This window comes from Microtus oregoni, unplaced genomic scaffold (genome assembly GCF_018167655.1).
Source record: "Microtus oregoni isolate MIOR12 unplaced genomic scaffold, Mior012 000045F_ref0000178, whole genome shotgun sequence".
Taxonomy (NCBI): domain Eukaryota; kingdom Metazoa; phylum Chordata; class Mammalia; order Rodentia; family Cricetidae; genus Microtus; species Microtus oregoni.
Genome location: NW_024543219.1, coordinates 17,826,924 through 17,839,433, shown reverse-complemented (window position 1 = coordinate 17,839,433; position 12,510 = coordinate 17,826,924). Strand labels below are relative to the sequence as shown.

Genomic DNA, 12,510 nt, shown 5'->3' with positions numbered 1-12,510 from the left:
GGCCAAAAGGTAGGGTCCCCAGCCTGTTCTGCACCCTTCTTGGAATCTCGCTTTGGTAAGAAAAGATCCCCTGGGAACCAGCTGCTTTTTATGGCTTCAGAAGCCTAACTTCTGAGAAAGGGCCTAGTGTGTGTGTGGGGGGGGGGGGGGGTGGAGGAAAATAAAGTCAGAATAAAGAAAAATAAACAGCTGGAGGGAAGGCACGGTCTAGAATTTCTTATCTTAAAATTTTTATATTTTTCTTTGACTTCCTCTGAGAGCTGTGCAGACACGTCAGTCAAACTGACAGCATGTTGGAAGCGGAATATAGGGCGGAGGCGGGGGAGAGGGGGCACGTGTGGGATTTAAAAGAGAGGGAGAGAGAGGCTTGGGCCACAGAAAAATGAAACAGAGCAGAGATGCCTTGCAAGGCCCTGCCAGGTCAGATGGGTGTGATCAAAGGTTTACCGAGGCTGTGGGGAAAATCATTAAGGAAAGGCCAGAACAAGACAGTCGATTCCAGCCAGAGCCGCAAATACAACGCATTCAAAGCAGTGCCATGGGGTAGCCTTTCCGTTATAGCCAGCGAAATGAAGGGGGAGAAAACCAATGAGGGTTGGAAACACCAAGATCAGAACAAAAGAAAATACTGATGTCAAGAAGGCAAGCACTTCTTACCCAACTCCGTTATCATTAGAATGTGCGTCCCACTGTTTTTTTCCTGATTGACTGATACCAAAGGCAACTTGCCTGGTTTAGCTAATTGGATAAGGCAGTTAAGGGTCGGGGAAAGGGAGTGGAGGGAAGTACAGAAAAGAAAAGGAAGAAAAGAGTGAGGGAACAGTAGGGGATGCATTCTCTAGCTAAGCCACCTGGACAACAGTGTACTGGCAGGGCAAGGGCCATTCAGTGGTTTTATAACTTCGCAGAGGGTACCAGAGAATGGCACAGACATGTCAGAGGTAGGGTTTCATTAGCTATAGATTATAGCATTCAAACCCTGTGCCCTTCAGTCATATTTTGGCCATTTTTTTGAAAATGACCTTTGGTGAGAATCTCAGCTGAGAGGAGTTGCTACATAGTGGAGCAAACAAATATTTGACCGAGTTCTCACAGGGGATCCATTCTCAGGTGGGATCGGCTCAGTCCTGAGCTTCTGAGCAGGGTTTCAACTATAGGAGCCTTTGAAACAGAACCCTCAGAAGAGGCACCTTCGGGAAGAAGTCTCCAGAAGAGCCCTTGCCTCCTTCCTTCCCCGTTCCCAAATGGATGCCCCAGTTCCAAAGCCATTCTCATGCTCCTTTGAAAACCATGGCAAGAAGGAAGGAAACTGTCTATTTCTCTCCTGGGAAAGATAGAACAGTTTGTCCTTCAAATAACCTGTGTATCTCCACTCATCATGCCTTACCTTTGCCACTCCACCCCAAACCCACAATGAGCAAAGGACTAAACAACAGGCCAACCTCCGTATAATCTAGAAGACAAAAATATCCACCCACTGAGCTGACTAGCACTCCCTACCGAGTTCTGTGATGATGGGGATGTTGACTCCTGTTGTGATGGACGGCTGGCGCAGCATCCCATGCACTGGGCTGTTGTCAGGAGATGACCGGTCCATTCCAGGAGGTGTGAATCCTAGTGGGGAAAAATTGAGAGAAGTAGAAAATGTGGAAATGATAAAACCACAGAACCCTCACAATCTAGTGGATGCATTATTGACAGGTCACCAATTAACATAGGATACATTCTGAGGGTTTTTTTTTTTTCAGGCCATTATAGGAGACACACTTGAAGAGATTTTAACTTACTCTGACACCTTCGTAAAAATCCAGATCATATCAGGATACATGCTTCCTACTCGTAGTTCTCCCTCCGACCAAGTAGCTACCACTGTGTCTAGTTGTCCCTAGGCAGTCAGAACTGTGGTCACATACAAAGTGCTCTTGTTCATGAAAAGTGAGCAAAGAAACACACATCACGTCTGGCATAAGACTTTGTCTCCTACTTCTCTTCCCAAAGCACGTCTAATAAGAAGATGTGGATCACTATGGAGGTGGAGTCAGGACAGCAGTCTCAAGCAATTGTCCTGACCCAGAAGACTCCTGAGTAAGAAACAGTGATGTGCTCTTGTAAACCACTGAAACTGCGTTTGTATGTTGTTACCGCAGCCTATCTAAACTCATTCTGACTATTCTCTTCTGCGAACTCACTGCATTTCTTTCTGCTCACAAGGAACTTAGGCCTAGGATTTGAAATGGTTCTGGCTTGTGAGACGTGAAGGTAAATCTGCCTGGAGGCTTTCAGCAATTGTTCCTTGGTTTTAAAATGAAATGCATAGGAAGATACCTCGTTTGATTCCCCCTACATATTTTTTCATATGCTTGCAGTTCCTAGACCTATGATATCCCTCCTCCAACTAGGCTGAACACCTATTGAATACAAAAGTCACTTGCTGATACTGTCTGAACTGAGTCATAAAACTAGCCTTGAATTCCTGAGGTAACCAACATAGCACTATCTAGAGATCATGAGATTTATGAAAAAGGTAAGATTGGAAATGTCAAATTTAGTAAAGCTGAGACTTCCCTCCAGCCAAGCCCACTGGGTACCTTGTTAATGATGAGGCAAAAACACAGAGGCACGAAAGCTCTTTGCATAGTGCCTGCATTGCTCAGAAAATCATTTTCCAACTGAAACACACAGTAGCTGGATCTGTCAGCTCTGTGCTATCATTTACTTTGGTTTGTTTTAGTTTTTATTTTATTTAATTAAAAAATAGTTTTGGAGTTATGTATATGTACATATATATGTATGTGTATATGTATGTATATGTGTATATATAGCCATGGTTAGTCTGAGTTCACTCTGTAGACCTGGCTGACTTTGAACTCACAAAGATCTTCCTGCCTCAGCCTCCTGAGTGCTGAGATTAAAAGTGCTTACCGCTATGCCTGATTCTTTGGTTTCTCATTTCTATATGGGCCTACCAATAAATGAAGGACTTAAAGGTACAAAGATAACTTGCATGGTTTCCAAATCAAAACTCCAGAGTGATCATAGGATCACATTTTACAGTCAGTACTTAGTAACGGGACAAGGCTGGGCTGATTCAGGCTTTGGGGACGTCGTCTTCTGCTCAACAGCCATCCTATCCTTTCAGAGGCTCATATAAGCACAACAGGCTGGAGACTTTTAAGGGCACAAGCTTATTTCCTGCTCTCCTTTATATAAATATCCTACCAAGTTCTATACTTTCAGAAGGAACAAAAAAGTATCCATTTCCTGACTGCAGTTAATTTTTTTGGAGTATTGCAATAGCTCAAACAGACCAAGTTGCATTCAATGAGTTAGTATGTTCATTCTTCCTAAACTTTGGAAAGTGTCTATTTTCCAGCCAACCGTATAACCATATGCGTTTTAAACATTAGCTGTTTTCTTTTCTCCGAACAGTGAAGGGGAAGAAATAAACTGTTTTCATCAGAAGTTGCATTCAGAAGCATGGAAAATTGCAAGGGACAGCTGTGCAGATTCCGTGCATGTGACGTTTTTTACTTTCTTCAACTTGACAAGTGAACACCTTGCATCGGTAATGCTCTATGCATAATACATGGCCTGTATTTTGACATCCATCATCAGACACTGACTGGAGAAACCATGGGTGTGTTCCTTGAGGTGCAGCACCCATAAAGCGGCAGAGATACAGGTCACACAGTGTTAGGAAAGCTGTATTTCACTGCAGAGTCTATAACCAGCCGAAGTAGCCTTTTATTTTATCTCATTTAAAGATTCCATTTTCCGCTGTGAAAAGACTCAATCCCTTTGCATGAAACCTTCATTAGGAGACGGCACGCCTGCTTTCTTCCTAGGCCTCTTTCCCTTTGCTTCCATTCTCCATTTCCCCCTGCAGACTCCAAGACTGGCTCCATCAAGCATCTGCAACTGACAGACTGAAGGCTAGCCAGCTATCGTCCCTGAAGGTCTGTCTCTCCATCCGGGACCCCAAGGACAGATACTAATGTTGACACGAGAACTTCAGAAATGTCACTCCTTCTGTTTTGCAACGTTTCTGCCCTCACACTGGGGGGTGGGGGGCGGTTGTTAACAAAAGTATAGATTTTCTCCCTTCCTCTCATATAGTAGTAGCAATGACTCACACGTGATTAGCATTTTCCCCGTTAGGGGCCCTACTATAGGAAAACTATGTGATGAAGTACCAGGGTGTTGCAGCCTTCCTAAACGACTTCGAAGAGAAGAGAAATCTAGATATATTCCATCTGAAGGAATGAGGAATAAGGATGATCTGAGATATCACCATTCCGGTCATGGTTGACAACACAGGTCTCAACAATGTTCGGGTCTCCACCCCTTTAATTACTGGCATCACTTTATATCTCTACATAAAACAACACTGGTGTTCTGCTTGTGCAAGCCAAGACATGTGGCATATACCCCAGGGATCTGCAGTCAGAGACCAGAAAAACTGGGAAATGCTCCAACATGGGAGACAAGCCTTCATTTCACCAAAAGAAATCATTAAGAACATCAGCGTTGGAGAGCGAGACTAAGAAACTGCACTCGGAAAAGATTGAAGTTGCATTTGCGGATTGCCTAAGCTCTTGCTTAGGCTCTTGACTGTCCTACAGTGTTAACACTGTACTCCATGGACATGCTAGAAATGACGACTTCCTAAAACTGCTTCCTCTCCTTCCAGGGAATCCCCTCCCCCAGCCCAATGCCAGTCTTCAGTGGCAGCTGTGCCTGGCATACATCTGTTATCCACTGAACATCAAGCATCCCCGCCTTGACTGGCCCTGTTTCAAGCCAGACATCCGCATTTCACATGCTGGAGTTTCCTGTTTACCTGGCTCCAGGCTTATGTTTAAGAGGCCTGACTCACAAAGAAGAAATAAAAGGGACGAGTGAAAAACATAGTTTTGAAGCCGACGTCTTAGGTTCCAATTCTGGTTCTTTATTTCTTCATCTATTAATTTTTTTTTCTTTGGATTTTTCGAGACAGGGTTTCTCCGTAGCTTTTTGGTTCCTGTCCTGGAACTAGCTCTTGTAGACAAGGCTGGCCTCAAACTCACAGAGATCCACCTGCCTTTGCCTCCCGAGTGCTGGGATTAAAGGCATGCACCACCACCGCCCGGCTCCATCTATTAATTTTTTAAAGATATTTTACTGCATTGGCTAATTATTTGACTAGTCCATGCATGTATATTATGAATTCTGATTGCTCTCCCCAGTACCATTTATTATTTTCCCCTACCCCTTTCCATCCCTTTCTCAGATTACCAACATTTGGTTTTGTTCTTTGACCCATTTAGTTTAATCAGGGCCACCTGTGTGACCACCGATTGGGACTATCCATTGGAGCTTGGTGGAGTTATCAGGGGTTATATGACTAAAGGCTATGTTTCCCTCTTCATTGAATCTGCCAGAAATGAGTAGTTCAATAGTGAGGGGTATAACTCTGAGTCCCTCCTCCATCCATGCCTTACTGTTGACTGGTCCATGAGGGTTACACTCTGAGTCCCTCCTCCATCCATGTCTGCTGTTGACTGGTCCATGAGGGTTACACTCTGAGTCCCTCCTCCATCCATGCCCGACTATTGATTGCTCCATGAGGGTTACACTCTGAGTCCCTCCTCCATCCATGCCTGACGGTTGATTGGTCCATTCTTGTACAGACTCACCAAAGGCACCTGTGACTGCTGTGAGCCTGTGATAGCTCTGGGCATATTTTGCAAAGAAGATGTTACTTTACATTCCTTCTTATTTTCAGGCTCTTACATTCTTTCTGTCCCCTAAGCCTTAGAGAAAACAACACAGATGACTTGGGTTAACTTTGTAGATATAAACACAGAACAGCCAATATTCTCACTGGGTCTCTGATTCTTCATCTAAAAGTCAGAAGTGACCATTACACAGGAAAACGGGAAGGCTGAAGTAAAATGTGTCATCCCTAGGATGAAGCAAGCACTCAAAACTGCTGTCCACCAATGACAATATGATAGTAGATAAACAACAAATACTTGTGCAGAGATCCAGCACCCATCAAGACCGTATCGGTAAAGAACTGAAAAGCATTTGATAAATCTTCTAAAGAAGAATTTGTCTTAGAAAACTAATGAGAAACCAAGAATCATAGCAGGTGATTTGTTATAAATAGATTAGTCCTGCAATAATAATAACTAGGATAACAACAACAACAATAGACAATACTAATAAGTAACAATGCAGCCGGAAGTATCTCAAGAAGGAATCTGGATATGGGGATGGCTGAGGTTTTCCTCAGATTGACAGGAAACTGGTGGCCGGTCTTCACAAAGGAAAGGCTCTCAGCTCCAAAGAGCAACTACAGGCCCCTTCTTGAACTTTCTCTCTTCTAGACCTAATTTCTGACCCCTTTAATTAGTTGGAAGTCATTTGCTCCTTGGGCTCCTGAAACTGTCTTTACCACGCTGCTTTTTTCTGGCACCTGTGTTCTGGACACAGCATCCCTGCTGAACTGAACGGAACAGGGCCAGCCACAACCCACCTTCTCTGGATAGTAGTCGTTTTGTATGCTAAATGAGTGTGGGCTCAGCGGGGAGAAGAGAGGACAGTGGAGCACCAGTAAGTGCCAAGTTCAGAGAACTGTACTCTAGTGAGGGTGGCTTGGAATGAAAGAATTTCACACAAGCACTTGGCTGGTTTCTGCCTAGAGCTAGTAGAAAAGACAGGAAAAAGTGACATCAAGGTTTTTATCTACTAAAAAGTTGTTTCCTCTCCCACCTAGGGCTCGGGGAACATTGTGGAAAGAGTGGGTAGAAAGACAGCAAGAGCCATGGGTCAGGAAGTTTGCTGTGAGACTGTGTACCTCCTAGTAACATCAGAAGTCACACCCACAATGTCTTACCAATATGTCTGTCTAAATGTGAACAGAACAAGAATGACACCAATGGCCAAGTCAAAGTGTGTGAAGACAAGCCCAAGAGGCCTTAACCCTAGGATGAAAGCTGGCCGTGTGAGAGGTGGTCTCCCCAGGGAAGAGCACACCAATTGGTTTCTAGTGCCCAATCATCAACCCTAAAACCATAAGAGGGAGCATTATATCAACTGAGTAGATTATATTCAGGAATCTATATAGATACATTTATTCATGGTGGAGCCCACAAGACGCTACAGTGAATGCACAGGTGACAGACCAATAGACCGATCACGGGAAGTGTGTTCGTACATGTCCTCATGGAATAATCCATTTTGCAGAGCTGCGGGAACATTTGTCCTTTGGAAAATTTGCTGTCATATCTGTGGAAACCTTGTGAAGCCATGATTCGTCCCTTCAAAATGGGATTCATTTCCAAAACACCTCAGCAGTATGACTTCTGCACAGGCAACTGAGTGACCTTCTTCCATTCCCCCACACCAGGAAACCTTGGAGCAATGGCATTCACTCTTTGTTCTAACAGTCAATTTACATAGAGTCAGTCCCACAAAATTACCTGTAACAAACCACACAGAAATTCTATAGAAGACAGGCACTGAGCAGGAAGATAGTGTGCACCACCACTGATAACAAACAAATCTGGGCATCCCCAAAGCTGGTTATCACCAAAGAGATTAGATTTGGAATGGGTGGAATCCAGGATTCAGGGACATTTAGTAACTTTATCTAATGGTTTGGAATGTCAGGTACTTCCCCTTGAATGCTGCCCCTTCCTTGGGTCAGGTCACCTCCTCTGCAGTACTGCTTTGCCAAGTTCTGTCTATCCCTTCTTGTGATTTTGATATGCATTTTATGATTGTCCTTGCCTATTGAAATTTCCAACTATGTCTGTAAAAACTAGAAACCTCATAGAAATAGATCACCCCTTCTCCTTCTCCTTGCTACTTCTACTTCTTCTCCTTACTCTCCTTCTTCTTTCTTCTCTTTATTCTTCCCCTTCTACTTCTTCTTCTCCTCCATGTCCTTTCACTTCACTTTCTCCCATCACACGAAAAATAAAGAACATGCAGAGGTAAAGTGCTTGAGTTAATTTTTTTTCCAAGTCGGGGTTTCTCTGTGTTGCCTTGGAGCCAGTCCTGGAACTAGCTCTTGTAGATCAGGCTGGTCTCGAATCCACAGAGATCCACCTGCCTCTGCCTCCTGAGTGCTGGGATTAAAGGCATTTGCCACCACTGCCCAGCTTGAGTTAAATTTTTTACCATTAGATCCTTGTGTTGGGCCTAGAGCAGCTTTTCCAGGACAACCTGGTACACACCTGCCAAGATAGGTTCTATAGATCAGAAGGAAGGTGGGCCTGAGTCTCAGTTTGCCCTAGGGCAATGCTAGTACCTAGACTCCCTCCTGTTCCCATTTTACCCTGCGACCTGTTCCTTGCCTTTGCAGGAGGCAGAATTAACAGGTAGATATAAACTTGTTCTATGTTTACCCTTGGAATGACTAATTCAGCTTCTTTATTAGCTTTAATTCAAAATCATTGCAGAGTGTGGAGTTCTAGTCTTCTGAAAGCTGCTAACTTTTTAGAGACTGTGAGGAAATACAAATTAGTCAGTCATCTTTAAAGTACTGATATAATTAGTTTCAGGGATAAGCCTTATTTAGTTCCCTGTATGTTTTCAAAGTAAAACTTAAAACAAATAATGAGAAACAAAATTTGTCTAATTAGACATATTAAGGCAGCCCTCATACTTCAGAGATCTGCAGAGTATGGCATTTAAAATAATGATTAAAAAGCTTATTGTATTAGACAGAGACTCTGAGATCCTAGCAGTAACCCAACGTCTCCAAAGAAGATTATGAGACACCATGATGTCTCCATTGGGATTATGACGACACCTGCTGCCAGGACCTGGTCCAGACTGTGGATAAACAGCAGGACCTTAAAGAATTGATTGCACCACTTTTGCCCAGATAAAATAAGGTCAGTCTTTTCCATGTCCCTCTTCCACAGAAAAAGAAAAGTTCACCATATGGCTCTGGCTGAGACAGTAAGACTGCTGTTCTGGATACTTCTGCCTCCAATGCTATAGAGACCTGGGTATGACTAACTGTATATGAACTCTGGTGCCTGTCATTTTTAATAGATTTGGAAACTATTTGATCTGTACTCAGATATACTTTATTTATCCTTCTGAGATCTCTGATAGTATTAATGGCTAGGGCATTTATAATGTCAGTTTAATAGCAAAAGGTATCCAGATTCTTTCACAAAGCTGAAGCCAGCTTGTTAGCTCATTAAAACATGTATTAAGTTCTGAGGATATAAAAGTTCATAAGCTTTGAGGGTCTAAAAAAATGACTTAAGTTATAAAAAACAATGTTTACCCTGAAGCAATACCTGGTTGCAGGAAGAACCACTAGGGATTACCTGACCACTACCCAAGAACAGACCATGCAAAGAAAATGCCTAACATTCCAACCACTGTAGATAAGACCACTTGCCAGAACACACTCTCCAAGATACCCCTAGACAAATGTCAGCCAATCATGGGTCCTGAACCTCAGAAACCCCTCACCTGCACCTTTACTACTATAAAAAAAAAAAACTATTCTACCTGAGCTTGGGGCTATCCATTTATTCCAATACATTGGACACATGGAGAGATCAAGTTTGCAAACTTGCATAAAATTAAAGGCTCTTTGCTTTTACATACTGGACTTAGTCTCCTTGTTGGCTTTTGGGGGACTTCGCGGATTTGGGCATAACACTTGTAGCCAAAGGCATCCAATTCTGAGCCCTGAGGGGTACTGAGGATGGTACTCAAGGCCTTGAATATTCATACAATAATAATTAATTTTTAAAGACAAGTAGATGAAGGGTGTGTGTGTGAGTGTGTATGTGTGTATATACATACACATATGTGGGAGAACTTGAGGGTAGAAAGGTAAGGGAGAAATGTAATTCAATTATAATTTCAAAAAGGTATAAAATTCCTTTGAATTAAAAAAAGTGGAAAAAGAACAGTGTACGCATGCAAAAAAGTTAATTGCTTCTGATTGGTATTGTAAATAAGAATGCTGGTTTTCCGGATTGTAAGAGACTAGGCACAAGCAACGAGGGGCTATCTATGACTCAGCCAAAGTAGTAAACTAGAAAAGAGCTCCAGGGAGTAATGCAGGCTGAGGGTGCTAGAAAGGAGTGAGGACCAGATGGCACAAACGTATGGGCTTCAAAGCAAAGGGAAGGAAGGATACAGTAGAGATAAACTGATTATGGTAACCACAGCATGTCAGAGAAAGAAGCATCAGGACCACCCTAAATAAAGACCGTTTTGTGAAAGAAGAAACTGGAGCCTAACCATGACACATACATGGTTAGGCAGTGTGCCCCAAGGGTGGGACATCTGGTTAGCAGATCTCAGATCTGAACCATGTGAGTTCCCAGGCTCCTCTAAACTCACTTGCTTCTCACTGTGCCCCAGACTGTGCCCAAGGTGTTTTCATGACTCACCTCATTTATTGTTCATCACAACTGGATGAGTAGAGAGGCCAGTTAATATTACCATTTCTAGAAAATGGAAATAGTACTAGGAAGAGTGGAGTATTTGCTGAAGGGTACCCCCAGTGGAAAGTAACAGATCTGGGAGCCATAGCCAGACCAGAGTTTGACTTAAAAGTCCAAGCATAACATAAAACCAGTGGTGTATTTCATGCAGTAGCTGTGTGGCTGTGTGATCTCTCTCTCCCTCCCTCCCTCCCTCTCTCTTTATTCATCCTTCCCTCTCTCCCACTCCCCTCTCCTCAACCCTGGCAAGCAAGTTTGAGACTCAAGTCAGTCTAACTTTTATTGTTTTCACGTTTAAACAATAGCATATAACAACTGGGACCCATTGCAGTCATGCTTAACCTGCTTTGTTACGGCAGCATGCACAGCTCAGTGTGTATAATAAATGCTTTATTACAGTACTTTTCCATGGGGGAAACACAAAGTACTTCCTAAATCTTCCCTAGTTAAATCCCCAAGCCTTTCCAGGGAGAGAGGGAGATGGAAATTCTTATCAATCACCTCCCCTAGAATAGAGAAACGAAGGTAAGTGCTTCCCCCATCCCCATAGATTTAACAGAAAGGAATTGGCTCAAAGGGTGAGCCAAATTATCTTTTATTGTGTGCATATAAATGATGGTTAGAAATCCATATGCTACGTTAAACTAGGGAAATAAATTAGACCCAGTCATCGAGGTTCGCTGAGACAGGTATTCAATATGAAGTTGTAAAAGGAAAGATCACCGTTAAAAATGATCTATAAAGACATGTTAAAAATAAAGAGAAACATCTCATGTTACATCATCTAGGGGATGAATTAGATTTCCTGTTAATGCCAGCAAGGAAAAAAAAATCCCCAAACCAAATGTCAGACGAAGTGAGGATCAATAAAAATATTTTGATAAGTAAATGCAACAGTGCTATTTAACACATGATTGGCAACTGCTGAAACATCAATTATCCAAATTTTCCATTGCTGCTTATGGGAAAATTATGCAGATTAGAACTTGATTAGGCTTATATCATGAGACTCAATTTAGACTTTTAATCTATTAAGCTCCAATAAATGAGGCATCTGAATAGCTCCCCTGAGCAACTACAGTAATAGCCACAGCAGTCATTTCTGCAGTGTGTATGCCAACAAATTTATCAGCAGCAAGTAAAGAAAATTCCATGTTGGAGAGGAGCAATTGCTTTTGAACTTGGAGCAATAGAAATAACCTAAGCCTATAGGGTTGATTTTGGAAAGACATTTTGGGGAAGAGCTACAAGAACACTCCTGTCAAAATGAAGAACTTTAGGTTAACCTTGCAATAGATGTATATATTTTCCACGGGTTTTTCAGTGGCTTCCGAAGCTGGAGTCTGGTGTCAAGGATTTATGCGATTAAAAAGTAAATAAATAAAAAGAGATTACTTCCTGAGGTGAGAAGTTCATCTGACATTGCCCAAAGGTGACTCCAACTAACCACTTTCTGGTTTGCAGCTCCTAGTGGCCATAGCCTCCAAAAGGGAGCCTTCATAAGTTAAAATGAAGAGCAATTGAGGAAGACACACAGTATCAACCTCTGCCTGACACATTATGGTCACATATATAGGAATACACACACACACACACACACACACACACACACACACACACGTTCACAGCCAGAGGGCCAGAGGACTGCACACTGGAGCTGCAACATTCACTAGTCCGCTTTTGGATGAATTAGACAGGGAACATTAATCAAGAGGTGAATAATAAAAAATTAAGTAGAGCTCTGACATCTGACTAGTTAAGCTTTTTCAGTTTGATTTCTATTATACCCAAATGCTCCAACTAGTGCAATCAGTGGGGAAAATCCCCATGGAATAGTTTATATGTCACTGATTTCTCTCTCTCTTTCTCTCTCTCTCTTTAAATGTATTATTAATTACATATATGTGTTTGTCTATGTGAGTATAGGTACCTGCAGAAATCAAAGACAGCATCCGATCTCCTGGCACTGGAGTTACAGGTTGTGAGATGCCTAACATGAGTGCTAGGAACAGGCTCAGGTCCTCTGAAAAAAGAGAAA

The 12,510-nt window shown here is 42.5% G+C and overlaps 1 protein-coding gene across 30 annotated transcripts in view; it reads right to left on the bottom strand.

The window, feature by feature from the left end:
* Kcnma1 (potassium calcium-activated channel subfamily M alpha 1) overlaps positions 1-12,510 on the bottom strand; it is a 729,767-nt gene that overhangs the window by 48,695 nt on the left and 668,562 nt on the right. For 17 of the 30 annotated variants that reach the window (XM_041633822.1, XM_041633823.1, XM_041633825.1 and 14 more), the window contains 2 exons: positions 1,501-1,614; positions 658-738 (listed from right to left, as the gene is read on the bottom strand). In XM_041633822.1, the coding sequence (XP_041489756.1) occupies positions 658-738; positions 1,501-1,614 (195 nt within the window). The remainder of the gene's footprint in view (positions 1-657; positions 739-1,500; positions 1,615-12,510) is intronic. The other 13 variants (XM_041633826.1, XM_041633842.1, XM_041633837.1 and 10 more) reach the window with 1 other exon arrangement.